Genomic DNA, 18,717 nt, shown 5'->3' on the forward strand with positions numbered 1-18,717 from the left:
AGTTGGGTACATTACCACATGCTATGAGAAAAGGAAGACCTAGCCATGGTACTACATCAGTCCTCTAACAAATAAATATAAATACTTAATAATAAATACCTCGAGGCATTAGTGAATGTAAAACACTGCAATTAGGAGAACAGTTAGTATAGAGGCGATATTATCATAGCAATAAATATTTACAGCTATGTGTAATGGTAATGGTTCAGTCACGAATTTACGAAATTATTACCTATGTTGCTTAACTTCATTTTAATCAAAAATTAAATTCTGTTGTAAGACAATTTATGCACATACTTTAACCGTGCTTGATTAATTATGTTGTCTCATTTAATTGGTAGCAATCCTATAAACTCAATTTTGATTTGGAACCGTACAAACGACAAAATCTGCGTTTTTTGAATTCTACATTTTAGTAGTAGTTAACAATAAAATTTGTTATTGAAAAAGCTGATGCTACCGCCAAACGTAGCCGGAAGTCGCATGCGGTGGGAGTATAAACCGTTGGACAGCACCGGTGTTGTACCAGGCAATCATACATCGTGAAGAATCATCTCAATTCAATAATACACTACTAGCGCTAGCTAGGGCCGAGAAGTCGGAACCTCCAAAACAAAACACATCCTAGTGATGAAAATTGGAAACTCTAGCACAGCTTGAACGATAAATGATTTGCGAAATGGACACACATATTAGCGCCCCTGACGTTAGTATCCGTGTGTTTTTAAGGAAGGTCAAATAAACTCATAAATTGTGTTTATACAAGTGTACAAGATAAGTACGATTTTATTTATATTTCCACACGTCAGCAAACAGACTAGATACAATTATTACGAATGTAATAGGAACTTGAAATTGCAACAAGCAAGGCATATTACAATTTATCAATGAATTTTATAGATTACATTTAGTGTGGTAGGTACATACAAAAAGGTACATAGACATAGTAGATAAGTAGTAGATATTTTAATAGTTTCTATGGTGTACTCTCAGCAATTCATCTTGCATTTGTTTGTAATTGGTATTAGCTGTTGGCATGGCATTTTCATCATTTTCTGTGTTAAGGTTAGTCGCATACTGCTTGAAGTAGTTGAATATCTGTTGATAGCTGTAGTTGTTGTCATATCTTCTCGGCCCGTTTCTCATGTGATGGGGCATTTGGTAGGTTCCGTGGATAATAAGTTTGATAGATTCCAATTTGCCGCTGTTCTCTTCGTCTGACTGTGAAGTTAGTACATATTTAATTATTTGTTATTAATTTTATTTATGTAAAATGTTTAAATTATCTGAACTTTTGATTTCCCTACCTCATCAGTAAAACTAGCGACCCAAGCGCCTTTAGGGTTTTCTCCCCAAGTAGCCACTGAATTAAATGGCCATGCTGAAAAACCATTCGTCGAAGAATCTTTTGGACGAGCGGTAAGCACCGGGATTTTTGTACCTGTATGATGGGAATTTATAATTATTATATTTTCTAAAAAAAATTAAAAGGTAGTCAAAATATTCGCTTATTTGATGCTACCTCGAGATAGTTTCAACGCCCTCTATTATTGTCGGGGGGTGAACAAGATTCGCGGTCCACAAAACAAAGAGGGCCTTCAAGCGACATGCGGAGAACATTCTACCAGGATATCATAATACTACAGCAAGTGTGTACCTCGAGGCGATGTGAGGCCGATCTGCAGAGCGCCGCGCCGACTGTAGGCGAGACTCACGACCAGTTGGACGTGTTCCACATAGTTCACCAAACAGTCGTTGAGCACCTCAAAATAAACGTCTTGTGTTTTTCCTGTCTCGATCAAATTGTCGTTTTCGTTCAACCTGCAATACAAATGAAGATCACTAAAAAACATAGCAAAAGATGAAGAGAAAAGTTTATAAGTACCTAGGTACATTTATCATTTAGTTATACGGTTGGAGAGGTTGGAGTTGGAGAGGTGGAACCTAAAGAAGCTTTGGCAGGATTTATGAGGTCGATTCCTTTCTACAGAAAAGTAATTACTCTGTAATAATATCAATCAATAATAATAATAACATCATTAATCAAAATCATTGTCATCATCAGTCTCTCCCAAGTAGGTGTGTAACATGTTAGTGTAACGTTATACAATTTTAAGTACCTAATGAGAAACTATCAGTTGTTAAATTAGTTACTTAATTTTATTCTAATCCTGTACCTAACGACCTAAAAAGTGCAAAGTTCACTGTTAGTTGCCTGCGAGTTAGTTAGTTTTAACTTTGGCTGGCAACTGACACAGTGTGTGGTGTGTCATTTTGCACCGCGCCGTCCATCGAAACATTGCTAACGTTGTACTAGGCGTGCATAAAGCTTAGAAGGTTAAATCATTTGCGATAGAACGCCAACTGGCCAGCAACCGAGATCTTCGCCACTGAGATATTACAATACACTGGCAAAGGAATAGCGATCACCAAGGAGGTCAACTTAGCTGGGCGTAGAGATCGCAACCAAAAGTGTAGACCGTTTCGATAACTACAACAATATGGATGTGGCTGGCGAAGTAATGTGAAGCAGGGGTACGGTTACACTGGTGACGATAGGAAGACTCGAGAATACCGATTTGGAACAGTCGCATTGAAAGTAAGCGAACGTTGTACTAGGAGTGCAGAAATTCGAAAAGTATTCTGTTCATATAATCATACAGCAGGGCAGTCTACTCAGAATAATAACTGATACGTGGGTGAGTTTTTAATGTTTTTATACTTTTTATTGTCTCTCCACATAGAACTACGCGGACTCAGGAGTACTCTTCATATTATAGGTACTAACTTATGTTTAAACAACACAACACAACGCACTAGTGATGTAACGAATGTGTGTTTTTGGACATTCGCGAATGCGAATGCGAATGCGAATATCTGATATCGACATTCGCGAATGCGAATGCGAATGCGAATATTCAGTTTGTGTTAAAATTTGGGGCCATTTGCATGGTTTGGTGACTATCTAGTACTGGACGAGGTACATTCCGTTCAAGACGCATTCCGAATCAGACTAGCCAATAATTGTCGCAGTTTTTTTTTTAAAGTACACTTTAGTTAGCCCCGTACCCGTAACTGTTACGACACATTGCGACTGTGTGCGGTTTCTGAGGACGACTTACACGAAACATTTAAAATATTTAAATCTATGGCTGTCTTGCTCTGACACTTCAGGGTTATTGGTAAAGTAGACCTGATCCTTTCAAGAGGTGATAGAGGAAGACATTTTCAGTCGATTGAACCATATAATGCATTGTCCGAAACTTAACCATTTCTAACATATTGAATATGTAAGTTTTTTTTATGTTTTTCCAAAAATTTAAGCTTAAAACTGAAAATAAAAAAAAAACTATTTCAATAGCTTTTTGGTTGTTTTGCATAAATAAGTGACACCTAAAATTAACTAATTAAAAAAATCAAATGTGCATTAAATGACTTAAATTAGACACAATACCTCAAAATAGTTAAACATTAAAAAAATATTCAAAACGTAAAAACAAATAAGTTAAATTAAAAAAGAATGTCATATGACAATTTTTTTGTGCACTTCAGCTTAAAAACATTGTCAACTTATAAGCTTTCAAATAAGATATTTCAATATCAAAACGATTTAGGTATCACTAAGATATGGCCAAAACAACCAGAGAAATCGGAGAAAACTCAATAGAGGTTTCCATACTAAAGTCAACAGGACTGAAAACAATCACACTTTTTCACAATGTTGGTGATACCTAAATCGATTTGATATTGAAATATCTTATTTGGAAGCTTATAAGTTGATAATGTTTTAAAGCTGAAGTGCGTAAAAAATTGTCGTATGATATTCTTTTTAAATTAAACTTTTTTTTACGTTGTGAATATTAAAAAAAAATGTTTACCTCTTTTGAGGTAAGTATTATGTCTTATTTAAGTCAATTAATGCACATTTGATTATTTTACACTTTTTTATGCAAAACAACTAAAAAAATATTGAAATATGGCTAGTTTTTTTTATTTTCGGTGTTAAGCATAACAATTTGACAAAAAAATAAAAAAAACTTAAATATTAAATATTTTAGAAATGGTTAAGTTTTGGATAATGCAATATAGGGTTCAATCGACTGAAAAAGGCCTTCCTCTATCACCTCCTGAAAGGATCAGGTCTACTTGCAAATAACCGTCTATACTGTCAAAATAAGCTTTTTTATTATGTTTAGGTCTTATGAAACTATTAACTATAATATGTAAAGTTTCATTTCCCAAAGTAAATAAATAATACCAAATGATAAAGTAAGACTGGAAATGTTATTAACAGGGTAATTTGTAATAAAAAGGTTATAGACGAATGGATTTAGATTTTGTTAACCCATCTACCATTATTTTCAAATAGTTTTTTAATAAGTACAGATATTCGCAAACATTCGCACAAAATTTTGCGAATGCGAATGCGAATGCGAATATCCAAAAAAATGCGAATATTCGCGAATGCGAATGCGAATGCGAATATTCGTTACATCACTACAACGCACACACACACACAATATTTTTGGATGAGACTCTTTTTTTCACACCTAAACAAAATCTTATCGTTAAAACTTGCTTTAAATAATTGTAAATATTGTAATCATATTGTCAAACTTATAACACAACCTATAAAACTTCCCACGGCTTAAAAACCATGCGACATAATATTATATCCCTTCGCCTCTCGTAAAAGCATTGCTGGCCAATGAACAAGAGCTTCGTTACTGAGACGACGCCATACACTCACTATGAGAAAACAAGCAGTTGCAAGGTCAACTTTACTGGTTCGTCAATGTCGAATCCAATACCTTGAGACCTTTACTAAGCATTAGTTTGTATGAAAGTCGGCTGTGGAGCAGGGGTACAGTTATAGTGGTTACGCTACTAGAACGATCTTTGCGATTCATAATACCGATTTTCGACAGTCGTGTCGATAGTTAACGAATGCTGTACTAGGAGCGCATGAATTTAAAAAGTACTAGCTGTTCCCGCGCGCTTCGCTTCGCCTTAAAAAGTTTTCCCGTGGGAATTCCGGGATAAAAAGTATCCTATGTTCTTTCCCAGGGTCTAGACCGTATGTATACCAAATTTCATTCAAATCCGTTCAGTAGTTTTGGCGTGAAAGAGTAACAGACAGACAGACAGACACAGTTACTTTCGCATTTATAATATTAGTTAGGATTAGGATTTGATAAAAGAAACAGATATTGGCTGGAAATAGGTCGCGGCGTTTTTGGGAAGCAGGAACAAATTAAATGTAGATAGGGTGTGGAAATTATAAAAAAAAACACTTTTTCGTTGGTGATTCCATCAGAAAATCTCTAGAAAATAAATAAATACATGGGGCCTTACCACAAAAACTTAGACAGTATTTAAAATTTGTTTAGTGCTGTGAAACGCCTACAAAATCTGTCAAATTTCGTTATAAACACTTGTTACACAGTATTTAAAGTTTTATGTGCTAGTACAGCTATCGTTTCTCGTTGACACAACAACCGGCCAGTGATGGAGACCTTCGATACTGAGACGTCACCATACACTCAGTAAGAGAAAATAAACAGATGCTGGGTCAACTTCACTGGTCCGTTCATGTCGACACCAATACGGATTGATCTTCGCGGCAAGTACAATTTGTATGACTGTCGGTTATGTAGCAGGGGTATAGTTATACTAGTTACGTTAAAATGGATTCGTGGTACCGATTTAAAGGGAGTCTTGTCGACAGTTACCGAATGTTGTACTAGGAATACATGAAATTAAAGTATTTAAAGAATGAAGCATCAGGTGATGGGTCTGGGAAGGGTGGCGTGGTCTACAATTGTCACATGCGGTCTCGTTGTGGACTTGTGGTTGGCAACTTACAATAGGCCACTTGGGGTGACTGGCTAATCTGGAAATTCTAGTAATAGTCCAGTCAAGGAATGAGGTGTAGAGTACTGTAGAGTGCGTGAGCAGGTAACTCAGCGATTCCTTCAGAAACTTGTTCAGGGGGCTTAGGTTGTTAACATACCAAAAGTCCTGACTCCTAGGTGATGAGCGGGGGGGAGGAGGGGGGGATAAAGATACGATTTTTTGGTTTTTTGCTTATATCTCAAAAACGGTGCATCGGAGAGAAATATTATAAACTACTAAAATGGAGGTCTTAAAATTATCTAAAACTTTTATACCATATGTTTTTTTCTAATTACTAACCGTTTTCGAGCTATTACCCACGGAAAAAATTGAAATTTACAAGTAAAGTATTCATGTCAAAAAATTCATAAACATTGCATCATATTGTCTTAACCAATTCATAAACGAAAAAAATTAAGAGGAAAGAAGTTGTAGATTTTTTTATTCCCTTTTAGAATATATTACATATGCTGGTCAATGTCCAACCCGCCTAAAGTTAGAGGTATTTTAAACTTGCATTTTGGTAAAGTCACTGACACAGCTCACCGAATTAGTAAGGTTAAGTGTGAGTAAAATAGCTGTACCTTTAGGTGGGTTGGACATTAACCAGCATATGTATATATATTCTAAAAGGGAATTTAAAAATGTACAACTTCTTTTCTATTCATTTTTTTCATTTATCAATAGGTTTAGACAATATGATGCAATGTTTATGAATGTTTTGACATGAATACATTTTTCTTGTAAATTTCAACTTTTTCCGAGGGTAATAGCTCGAAAACGGTTAGGAATTAGACAAAAACATATGATATAAAAGTTTTAGATAATTTTAAGAACTTTATTTCATTAGTTGAAAATATTTCTCTCCGATGCACCGTTTTCAAGATATAAGCTAAAAACCAAAAATTCGTACCTTTATCCCCCCCTCCTCCCCCCCGCTCATCACCTAGGAGTCAGGACTTTTGGTATGTTAACAACCTAAGCCCCCTGAACAAGTTTCTGAAGGAATCGCTTAGTTACCTGCTCACGCACTCTACACCTAATTTTGAGTCATTTATTGACTGGACTATAAGAGATACTTACATACCTAGTTATTTTTTAACCCTCTACTGCATGAATTATGAAGGGATTGAGATAAAAAATATTTTTTACTTGAATATCGTTTAATAAGGGATAATAACGACATTTTTAAGTAAAAAAAAAATTTAGCTACTTTAGTTTAGAAAAAAAAATTAGGAGCCAGAAATGGCTTCGTATGCACTGGTACTTGGTATATCTATGCCATTTATGGCTTCCCATGCACTACATAGACAGATATCAGTTTTTGTGAAAATATTTCATATAATTAATTTTCTGATTAGACATACCAAAACTATAAACTTTTCATAATTGGATTGAAAAATGGTTAATTCTGTTTGTTTCTATCAAATTCAAACACAGCTAAAGCAGGTCCTCATCTCTACAGGTACAGTTTAACCTTTTTTTTGGGATGGTCCAGGAGATTCGTGTCTACCTGTAAGATTGTCTGTTCTGCTAGCATTTGATAACATTGAGGAGTCTCCCTTGCCATCTATCCTGGGATATGGTAGCTGGACTACTGCAGGAGGCAAATAAATACTATCACAATTCCTGAATTGCTTTATTACAGCTCTTTTTTCGGATCAGCAATTTATCAGTGACAAATTATTATTAAATCAGAACATATTTATATATTTAAATAATACAAGTAAATTTAGTTAATTAGTATATTTTAAAATTTGGAAAATAAGTCATTAGTGAAATTACGTAAGGAGTCAACATCAGGTATTATATTTTTTTAGGTATAAATAAGCGAAGTATTTATTCTGAAAAGATAGGTTAAAAATCTAGTTAGTATGTACGAGTGCATAGGAAGCCATTTCTGGCATAAATATTATAGCTTCAACGCATAGGAAGCCAGAAATGGCTTTCTCAGATAATTGAGAAAATAAGATATATAAAACTAATAATAATTAATTAATTGACAAGTTCCAGAAAATATAAGGTATGCACAAAAAGAAAACATTTTTTTTACTACCAACAACGTACTTTTTATATTTTTTGCAGATTTTCAAAGTTTCAGAAAAATCACATTCACAGAAAGCAATCACTGCACCTGGGATAAGTTGCGATTATATTCGCAGATGACACATACCATGGACAAAAAAAATATGTTTATATAAACAAAGAAGTGACCAAAAGAATAGCGATATCATTTTTTAAATATTTTTTTTGGTTGGGGTAGAATAAAATATTGTAACACACCTAATTCATACCATCCGCGCGCGACACCATCGAGTCGCATCATGAGTCACCGCTACGCATCCACCGTACCTACGCGCCTCGCCCCCACGCTCGTCGCTCCGGTATATAAGGGCCGCGGCCGGCTCCAGCGGCCAGTCGTCTTACATGAGCGGTCGCTACCGAGCACACTTCGGTACAACTTCTCGTGCTAACACGGTTCACGGGTATTGTGACAGTCAGTTTGCATCTGCAGTGGATCTTACCGTATTGTCACTATACTCCTAGTTAGGCTTATTTCTTTTAATTAGCGCTTACCGCTGTATGATAGATTATTTTAGCAATAGCAGTACTTTGCTTTATATAATTACAAGCTTCGCTTTCGTTTAGTTAACTTGTTTACATTCCGCTTTGGCTCATATACAGATTATTAGATTATTACGCGCATTGTAGGTATTTCTTTATCTTCTCTCTTAACAGTAGGTACTTATGTAATTTACGCTTTCCGTAAACAATATTTTGTTTTATATTCAGTAAATACATAATGTTGCAAGTTGCTTTTCCAATTATTATATTCAGTTAGGTATTGCATTTAAAGTTAACCGAAAGAAATCATACCTAGTTAATTCTCTGAGATTATTTACATCGAATTCGCGTTACAGTAATAACTTTTATTATGTATAAACAAGTAACCATTTGATTTCATTTTATTGTTCTGTCAAATCATATTCATTGGTTCACAAGCTTGCATTTCATTTCATTTTCATAGCTTACTGCTAAGTTGCTATTTTTTGCTAAGTTGCTATATTTTGTTAAACTGCTATATTTTGTCAACGTGCTATATTTTGTTAACTCGCTATTTCAATGGCTTAATAATTTTGCAAGGCTTACTATTTGAGTTATAGTGTAGGGATTAGGTATTATAATAAATCGAGCTATTTAGAGTTAGTATTACTAGTATTAGTCTATAGTTTCCTTGTTGACAGCTGTATGTTATATGTTTAATTGGTGAACGATAATATACATATCTTTGTTTTAGTAGATCTTGATTTTCATTTCTACTCGAACCCCTTACAAATTGGCGATCCAACGTGGAGCTGTCACTCGAGAAACTTAGGCCTTTACCAGTACGAGTAGCTAGGATGGCTCAGAAAGCCGATGAAAAGCCAAAATCGAGCATTAGCATGTCAGATACTCAGTTTAAAGAACTCCTAACTACTGTGATGACCGGCATTTCAAGCGCCAGTCCTACCAGAACATTGAAGACCTTCACGAGTTGCACTGCCAGGTTTTCAGGAATAAGAGAATCATCCCAGGTTGAGTCATTTTTGGCCGCCGTCAACACTTTCAAAGAAGTAGAAAAGTTGGATGATGCACTTGCGCTGGCAGGCCTCCCACTAATATTGACTGACGATGCAGCAATTTGGTGGCAAGGTAGTAAAGATAACGTCCTAACATGGAAAGATTTCACGGATCGTTTACGTAGCACATTTGCGCCAAAGAAGATGGCCTATAAGATCTACCAAGAGATCATCGAAATCAAGCAGGACTCGCAAACGCCTACAGAAATCTTTGTAGCAGAAAAACGTGCATTGTTAGCACAGTTACCGAAACCGACCCATTCCGATCAACAACAAATTGATTTGGTATTTGGACAGATACGGTTCGAGATTCGTGAAAAGATATCACGCAACAGCATTTCCTCATTCGATGAGCTCCTTATGAAGGCAAGAGATATCGAAAGGAATCTGTCTGAGAGAGATGATGCCAGTACAGTCGAATCGAAGCAAGATTACAAGCAGAAGAAAGCGCGTTCTCGTTGTAATTTTTGCAGATCATTTGGGCATACGTATGAAATATGTCGCAAACGACTCAGAGCTGATGAAATGGGACAACGAGTACCTCATTCTGAGACACAGCTGCTGTTGCTGAAACTGCTCCCCTGAATAAGCCGACATTTTCGTGTTACGGGTGTGGAGAACCCGGTGTCGTTCGAAGCCGTTGCACGAAGTGTTGCCAAAAGAAGAAAGAAACCGTCATGAATGATATAAGTTTCTGTTCCCTCCATTCCCAAACTGAAGTACACCTGCGTCCAGTGGTTACTGTCAAGATTGGTGGAGTCAAAGGTAAAGCGCATGTGGACACCTGTGCAAAATCCAGCGTTGCATCCTACAGCCTTTACAAATGTCTAGAGAAGAATGGGTATGCGTTCAAAGAGGAAGTCATGTACATAACCCTTGCAGATGGTATTGCTAAACGCCAAAGAATACTTACCGTCAAAGCTCCTGTCACGATTTATGGTAAAGTTATCCCAACATCCTTTATCATTTTTCCTAACTCAAGAGACAACAGGACACTGCTTGGAGTTGGATTCATTCAAGAGGCCAGGATGGTGCTGAATCTACCACAGATGACATTCACTTTCGATGAAGAACCCAATAAAGTGTATGAACTGGATGAAGAAGATGATGATATGGATATGGTCATGGGTATTATAAGGACTGATACTGCCATACCGGACCTGTTATCTCCATTACAGTATACACCGGACTACTTGAAGTCCCCACAATTACCTGAGTCAAGTGCTACGGATAGCCGTACTATGCCATCGTTTGGACCATTACCTGAAGTAACCAGCGTCCACAGAAGTTACGATACTTTGCACTCAGAGCAAGCATCCATACCACCAATGGATCTTCTTGGAGCAGCGCCCGCAGGCTTCCTATCAGAGAGGAAAGAAAAACCTTATGGGCCACTCATTCCGATCGACCTGTCTTCACCACCTAAGAAACAGCGCATAGTACTGTTCGATGGCCACTCTCCTGTCATGGATAGTTTGTATGCCGATGCATGTAGGAACATTGAAGAACAGAACGTCGTCCTATCCCCTCATTCCGAATCGCTGTTTCCTTCTACCGATATATCATCAATGGATATTTCTACAGAGAACAGCGCAATGACAGAAGATCAACTTCCGATAATGAAACGCTTTCTGCAGCAAAACGAAGACGTTTTCATTCCAAATCAGAAGCCATCAACTCAGGCTGAACTTGTAATCGATACAGGGACCCACTTGCCCATATCTGCAGTTCCTTATAAGTTTTCGCCTGCTGAAGTTCAGTCACTGAAGACTGAAATTGATAAGATGTTGTCCGAGAAGATTATTGAACCGTGTGCTTCACCATGGTCAGCCCCAGCCGTTATGGTATCGAAGAAAGGAGGAGACATGAGAGTATGCATCGATTATCGTCAGTTGAACGCAGTAACTATTCCAGATATCTATCCACTGCCTAAACTCGACCAACAACTACTACATGATGCCAGACAAATGCCTTTTATGACTACCATAGATTTACGTTCGAGCGTGCACCACTGGCAACTGGCACTTCGAGAAGAGGATCAAATCAAGACAACCTTCATCACCCCTTTCGGGATGTTCAAGTTCCTGAGGATGCCCTTAGGATTGCGAAATGCGCCATCTACAATCCAGAGACTAATGGATAAATTCCGTATCTCTTTAAGTCACATCCATCTGGTGGTTAGCTTGGATTGCTTAGTGTGCCTTTCACCCACATTCCACCAACACCTGAAAGACCTGCAAGAAGTCTTTGACACACTGAAAGAATACAGTCTTACTGCAAACAAAGCCAAGTGCAGATTTTGTGTCGATAGAGAAGCATCAGTGCAGGGGGAGATCGAGTACACATACCTTCAATCACCATAAAGCATACGCCTCATTGCTGATCTTTCATGGTCGTTTTTCATCACTTCTGCTCAAGTTGCTTGCAAAGTTTAGTCCCATTTCATGAGGGGCCTTTTCTGATTTATCAGATTCAACAAGTTATTCTCCAATTACAGATCCCATGCTCATAACAAAGTCGTGGGCCTGTACTGTGCTGCGTTCACCTCGTGGACCATCAGCTGCGCCACTACTGCAGCCAGCCGACCCATCCGCCAAAGGGGTCATCCACGAACGCAGAATCCAGTCACCTCGTCTTCAGATGGTGCTGGCAATAAGTCAAGATGAAGAGGAACCAACAACCTTCAATCTGTCTTCCTCGTCGGGACGTCTTCGGAGACAGAGGGGGAGACTGTAACACACCTAATTCATACCATCCGCGCGCGACACCATCGAGTCGCATCATGAGTCACCGCTACGCATCCACCGTACCTACGCGCCTCGCCCCCACGCTCGTCGCTCCGGTATATAAGGGCCGCGGCCGGCTCCAGCGGCCAGTCGTCTTACATGAGCGGTCGCTACCGAGCACACTTCGGTACAACTTCTCGTGCTAACACGGTTCACGGGTATTGTGACAGTCAGTTTGCATCTGCAGCGGATCTTACCGTATTGTCACTATACTCCTAGTTAGGCTTATTTCTTTTAATTAGCGCTTACCGCTGTATGATAGATTATTTTAGCAATAGCAGTACTTTGCTTTATATAATTACAAGCTTCGCTTTCGTTTAGTTAACTTGTTTACATTCCGCTTTGGCTCATATACAGATTATTAGATTATTACGCGCATTGTATGTATTTCTTTATCTTCTCTCTTAACAGTAGGTACTTATGTAATTTACGCTTTCCGTAAACAATATTTTGTTTTATATTCAGTAAATACATAATGTTGCAAGTTGCTTTTCCAATTATTATATTCAGTTAGGTATTGCATTTAAAGTTAACCGAAAGAAATCATACCTAGTTAATTCTCTGAGATTATTTACATCGAATTCGCGTTACAGTAATAACTTTTATTATGTATAAACAAGTAACCATTTGATTTCATTTTATTGTTCTGTCAAATCATATTCATTGGTTCACAAGCTTGCATTTCATTTCATTTTCATAGCTTACTGCTAAGTTGCTATTTTTTGCTAAGTTGCTATATTTTGTTAAACTGCTATATTTTGTCAACGTGCTATATTTTGTTAACTCGCTATTTCAATGGCTTAATAATTTTGCAAGGCTTACTATTTGAGTTATAGTGTAGGGATTAGGTATTATAATAAATCGAGCTATTTAGAGTTAGTATTACTAGTATTAGTCTATAGTTTCCTTGTTGACAGCTGTATGTTATATGTTTAATTGGTGAACGATAATATACATATCTTTGTTTTAGTAGATCTTGATTTTCATTTCTACCCGAACCCCTTACAATATTAAATTCCAAGAGCCATTTATGGCTTCGTATGAAGTAAAGGGTTAAGAGTTTTTTCGATGGTCTGTTTTAGGGCGTGCAAAACCGGTTAACCGGTTTTTCCGAAAACCGGTTAATCGGACAATATTTCACGGTTTTTCATAACCGGTTTTGAGAGTTCAAAACCGGAAACCGAAAACCGGGTTTTCAGCGGTTTTGATCGTATTTTTATATACTTTTTTACATACATTAGAAGTTCAACCCATAAACTCTAAAAATAAAAGAATTTGTATATCGGTTGGCACACTGATGGACACTAGATTAATGGTGAAACTCATAAAAAGCACTAAAATATTGTATGGAAATTGAGTGACGATTTTCTGATGCACATGCCGGCACTCTGCCTAGGCGCAGTAAGGCCCGGGTCTCCTATTTACTCCGTAGGTCGCGTCAAGTGTCACCGCCGTAGGCCGCGTCACAATGCTCATTATGTCTACGCGCCAACGTCGGCGTGTGAGGGAGACCGCATCAGTACATTTCTATAGTGAGCATCGTGACGCGGCCTACGGCGTGACGCCGGACGCGACCTACGGCGTAAATAGGAGACCAAGGCCTAAAGCAAACACGACGTCAGTGACGGATGTGTGCGTGTGAGTTCACACTTTTTGCTGTATGAAAACTTATTGCTGTGTGAAAAAAAGGTACTCTGGGTGCACATAATTATAACGTTGAAATCTTGCCCTATAAAGCACAACAAGACCACCTTCATACAATCTCTAGGTAAAACAGGACTGCATTGACCGTTGTTGAAAATATAATTAGGCCAAGTGCGGGGACTGTATTCGACGTTATGGACTTTTTTCATGAAGTGTTGAGGACGTCAAAACAAATGCAGTCGTGTCCATCATGAGTTAGGCTTTCTTTCGTTGCGTTGATATGAACAAATCTGTAATACATCAAAAAAACACTCATCATCTTACTGCTACTATAGAGTAGTCGTAAGAATCAGACGATAAATGTTTTTTTTTCAAAATCTGCCCGTATGTTTAAAATATACAATTATTGATGATAACAGAACGATATAAAAACACCATTAAGGTGCCACACACTTTTTGTAGATGTGATAACAGTGGGTACTATGATAATTCTTATTTAACTTTTTTTCCTGTTCACTAAATTATTAATTTGTCATATGGTTGATTAAAAACAGGTAAGTATATCATAAAAAATGTTTTATTCGTATGTTTTGTGGATATCTCTATCTAAGAATATGGGTTCCTTGTTTAATTAGTACTGTATGACAAAAAATATATAAGTAATATCAAAACCGGTGAAAAACCGGTTACCCGGTTTTGAGGCTGAAAACCGAAAATTCAAAACCGGTTTTGAAAACCTTCCGGTTTTGCACGCCCTAGTCTGTTTGTCTCTTCATATTATAGGTATAAGTAGTAAGTACCTAAGTACTGATGTATGAACACGACACTATTTTTTATTGGAAACAATATTTTTTTCAGGCTGAAACCATATCTTATCGTTGAGGCCGTTAAAACTTATTGTTAAAAATCGTAATCATTATAATTATTGACAAACTTATAATACAACTTCTAAAACATCCCTAGGCTTTTAAAACCATGCGACATATCCCTTCGCCTCTCATCTCATGAAGCATTGCTGGCCAATGAACAAGAGCTTCGTTACTGAGACGACGCCATACACTCACTATGAGAAAACAAGCAGTTGCAGGGTCAACTTTACTGGTTCGTTAATGTCGAATCCAATACCTTGAGACCTTTACTAAGCATTAGTTTGTATGAAAGTCGGCTGTGGAGCAGGGGTACAGTTATAGTGGTTACGTTACTAGAACGATCTTTGCGATTCATGGTACCGATTTAAAGGAGTCTTGTCGACAGTTAACGAATGTTGTACTAGGAGCACATACATTTAAAAAGTATTTGAAAAAAGAAACAGAATTGGCGTGCTGGGCAAAGTGAACTGGTAGTACTGGTACTAGTTATTATTCTGTGGCCGTGGTAGTAAAACGCGTAAAATTTCGAATGCGTCCAGTGTCCAGTGGTTTAGGAGGCAGATAGGTTAACAAAGATAACTAAAATTATGTCGAAGCTATTAAAAAATAACACTTTTTTGTTAACCATTATCTTATCTTTGCGGCCGTTAAAACTTATTAGGTAATAATAGTAGGTAACCATTATTGTCAAACTTATAACACAACTTATAAAACTTCCCACGGCTTAAAAACCATGTGACATATCCCTTCGCCTCTCGGGAAGCATTGCTGGCCAATGAACAAGACCTTCGTTACTGAGACGACGCCATACACTCACTCGAGAAAACAAGCAGTTGCAGGGTCAACTTTACTGGTTCGTCAATGTCGAATCCAATACCTTGAGACCTTTACTAAGCATTAGTTTGTATGAAAGTTGGCTGTGGAGCAGGGGTACAGTTATAGTAGTTACGCTACTAGAACGTTCTTTGCGATTCATAATACCGATTTTAGACAGTCGTGTCGATAGTTAACGAATGCAGTACTAGGAGCGCATGAATTTAAAAAGCATTTATAAAAGAAACAGATGTTGGCGGGCTGATCGCGGCGTTTGGGAGGCAGAGGTACAAATACAAAGTAAATATAGGCAATATAGGTAAGGTATGTGGAAGTTATAAAAAAAACACTTTTTCGTTGGGGATTCCATCAGCAAATCTCTAGAAAATAAATAAATACATGGGGCCTTACCACAAAAACTTAGACAGTATTTAACAGATGTTTAGTGCTGTCAAACGCGTAAAAAATCTGCCAAATTTAGTTTTAAACACTTGTTAAACCATATCTTATCGGTGCGGGCGTTAAAAGTTTTTGTTAAAAATTGTAATTATTATTGTCAAACTTATAACACAACTTATAAAACTTCCCTCGACTTAAAAACCATGCGACATATCCCTTCGTCTCTCGTGAAGCATTACTGGCCAATGAACAAGAGCTTCGCTACTGAGACGACGCCATACACTCACTATGAGAATACAAGCAGTTGCCGGGTCAACTTTACTGGTTCGTTAATGTCGAATCCACTATCTTGAGACCTTTACTAAGCATTAGTTTGTATGAAAGTCGGCTGTGGAGCAGGGGTACAGTTATAGTAGTTACGGTACTAGAACGATCTTTGCGATTCATGGTACCGATTTTAAACAGTCGTGTCGATAGTTAACGAATGCAGTACTAGGAGCACATGAATTTAAAAAAGAAACACTTCATGCACGTCCCTCCATCCATGCAAATATTTGCGCGGGTGAGAAAAGGGTCGTGGTATAAAAACTTGCCTTGTGGATTGTAGACTTATCTTGTGGTTAACAACTTACAATAGGCCGTGTGGGATGATTGGCTAATAATAATAATCTTTAAATTCTAGTAGGACCAAACTATCTACTCTAGGTATTATACAACGGTCTGCTTCGCTTTTTAAGCTCAATAGATTTAAAAAATCGCGTTTGAATAAAATTATGAAAATGAAAAAATATAAATGTATGGTCGAGACAAAAAAAATTCAGGCTTGAATTGAAATTTTATCAGATTCGACCGTTAAAACTTGATGTTAATAATTGTAATAATTATAATTATTATTGTCAAACTTATAATACAACTTCTAAAACATCCCTAGGCTTAAAAACCATGCGACATATCCCTTCGCCTCTCGTGAAGCATCACTGGCCAATGAACAAGAGCTTCGCTACTGAGACGACGCCATACAGTCACTATGAGAAAACAAGCAGTTACAGGGTCAAATTTACTGGTTCGTTAATGTCGAATCCAATACCATGAGACCTATACTAAGCATTAGTTTGTATGAAAGTCGGCTGTGGAGCAGGGGTACAGTTATAGTAGTTACGCTACTAGAACGATCTTTGCGATTCATAAAACCGACTTTAAACAGCCATGTCGATAGTTAACGAATGCTGTACTAGGAGCGCATGAATTTAAAAAGTATTTGATAAAAGAAACAGATATTGGCGGGCTGGAAATAGGTCGCGGCGTTTGGGAGTCAGAGGTACAAATACAAAGTAAATGTAGGTATGTGGAAGTTATAAAAAAAACACTTTTTCGGTGGGGATTCCATCAGAAAATCTCTAGAAAATAAGTAAATACATGGGGCCTTACCACAAAAACTTAGACAGTATTTAAAATTTGTTTAGTCCTACAAAATCTGTCAAATTTCGTTATAAACACTTGTTAAACAGTATTTAAAGTTTTTTGTAGTAGTACAGCTATCGTTTCTCGTTGACGCAACAACCGGCCAGTGATGGAGACCTTCGATACTGAGACGTCACCATACACTGAGCAAGAGAAAATAAACAGATGCTGGGTCAACTTCACTGGTCCGTTCATGTCGACACCAATACGGATTGATCTTCGCGGCAAGTACAATTTGTATGACTGTCGGTTATGTAGCAGGGGTATAGTTATACTAGTAGCGTTAAAATGGATTCGTGGTACCGATTTTAAGGAGGCTTGTCGACAGTTAGCGAATGTTGTATTAGGAGTACATGAAATGAAGGTATTTAAAGAATGAAGCATCAGGTGATGGGACTGGGAAGAATGACGTCATGATCAACAAATGCCACATGCGGACTCGTTGTGGACTTGTGGTTGGCAACTTACAATAGGCCACATGGGGAGACTGGCTAATCTGGAAATTCTAGTAACACATACCTAGTTATTTTTCGATGGTATGTTTGTCTCTTCATATTATAGGTATAAAGTACTGATATATATGTCGCAGTCATCTGGTTTAATCTCCTGTTTGATTGAACAGCTAGCCCGTTCATTGGATGACGCTACTCAGTTGAATGACTAAAGAACAACTCGTCAAGTGGTTGACTGTAACGTCCAACGTCTTGACTGAACGTTATTCAGCGAAGTCGTTAAATGGGATATAGTATAGCAACTTTGTAATGTCTGGTTAGGATGAACATGACCAGACAAGAGTCAACAAAAACACTATGTTACAAAGCTCTCATCTCACAAATTAACTAAACAATAACAATAAACGTACCTTGATATTGTTGTTCATAATTATCCAGTTTCAGCACATTTTTTTCTTTGAAACTATCCGCCGGCGGTGAAATAATAGGTAAATCTATGTTGTCACACTATTTTAACATAAATAACGCACTTTAAAGCTAATTTATTTGCAAAAAAATAACAATACAAGTGCTTTTTGTGTCAGCTGTTCGCTGTTAGACGCCATATTTGTTTTATTCACCACCTGACTGATTTTAAGTCCGCTAACTAGTTGGACGTTTTGTGACGCTTGTACAATCAACGTTCGGCCTAGTCATACAACTGAATAGCGTCATCCAATGAACGGGCTAGCGGTTTAATCAAACAGGAGATTAAACCAGTTGCCTGCGACAGTTACGT

General features: G+C 37.5%; 1 protein-coding gene across 1 annotated transcript in view; it reads right to left on the reverse strand.

Annotated features, from left to right (window-relative positions):
* Nucleotides 1-702: 702 nt before the first annotated feature.
* Nucleotides 703-18,717, reverse strand: part of LOC105394806 (neuroendocrine convertase 1) — a 65,590-nt gene continuing 47,575 nt past the window's right edge. The window contains exons 13-15 of the mRNA XM_038115587.2: nucleotides 1,658-1,821; nucleotides 1,308-1,441; nucleotides 703-1,221 (exon numbers count right to left, since the gene is read on the reverse strand). Of these exons, the coding sequence (XP_037971515.2) occupies nucleotides 967-1,221; nucleotides 1,308-1,441; nucleotides 1,658-1,821 (553 nt within the window). The 3' untranslated portion in view covers nucleotides 703-966. The remainder of the gene's footprint in view (nucleotides 1,222-1,307; nucleotides 1,442-1,657; nucleotides 1,822-18,717) is intronic.

This window comes from Plutella xylostella, chromosome 21, assembly GCF_932276165.1.
Source record: "Plutella xylostella chromosome 21, ilPluXylo3.1, whole genome shotgun sequence".
Lineage (NCBI taxonomy): Eukaryota > Metazoa > Arthropoda > Insecta > Lepidoptera > Plutellidae > Plutella > Plutella xylostella.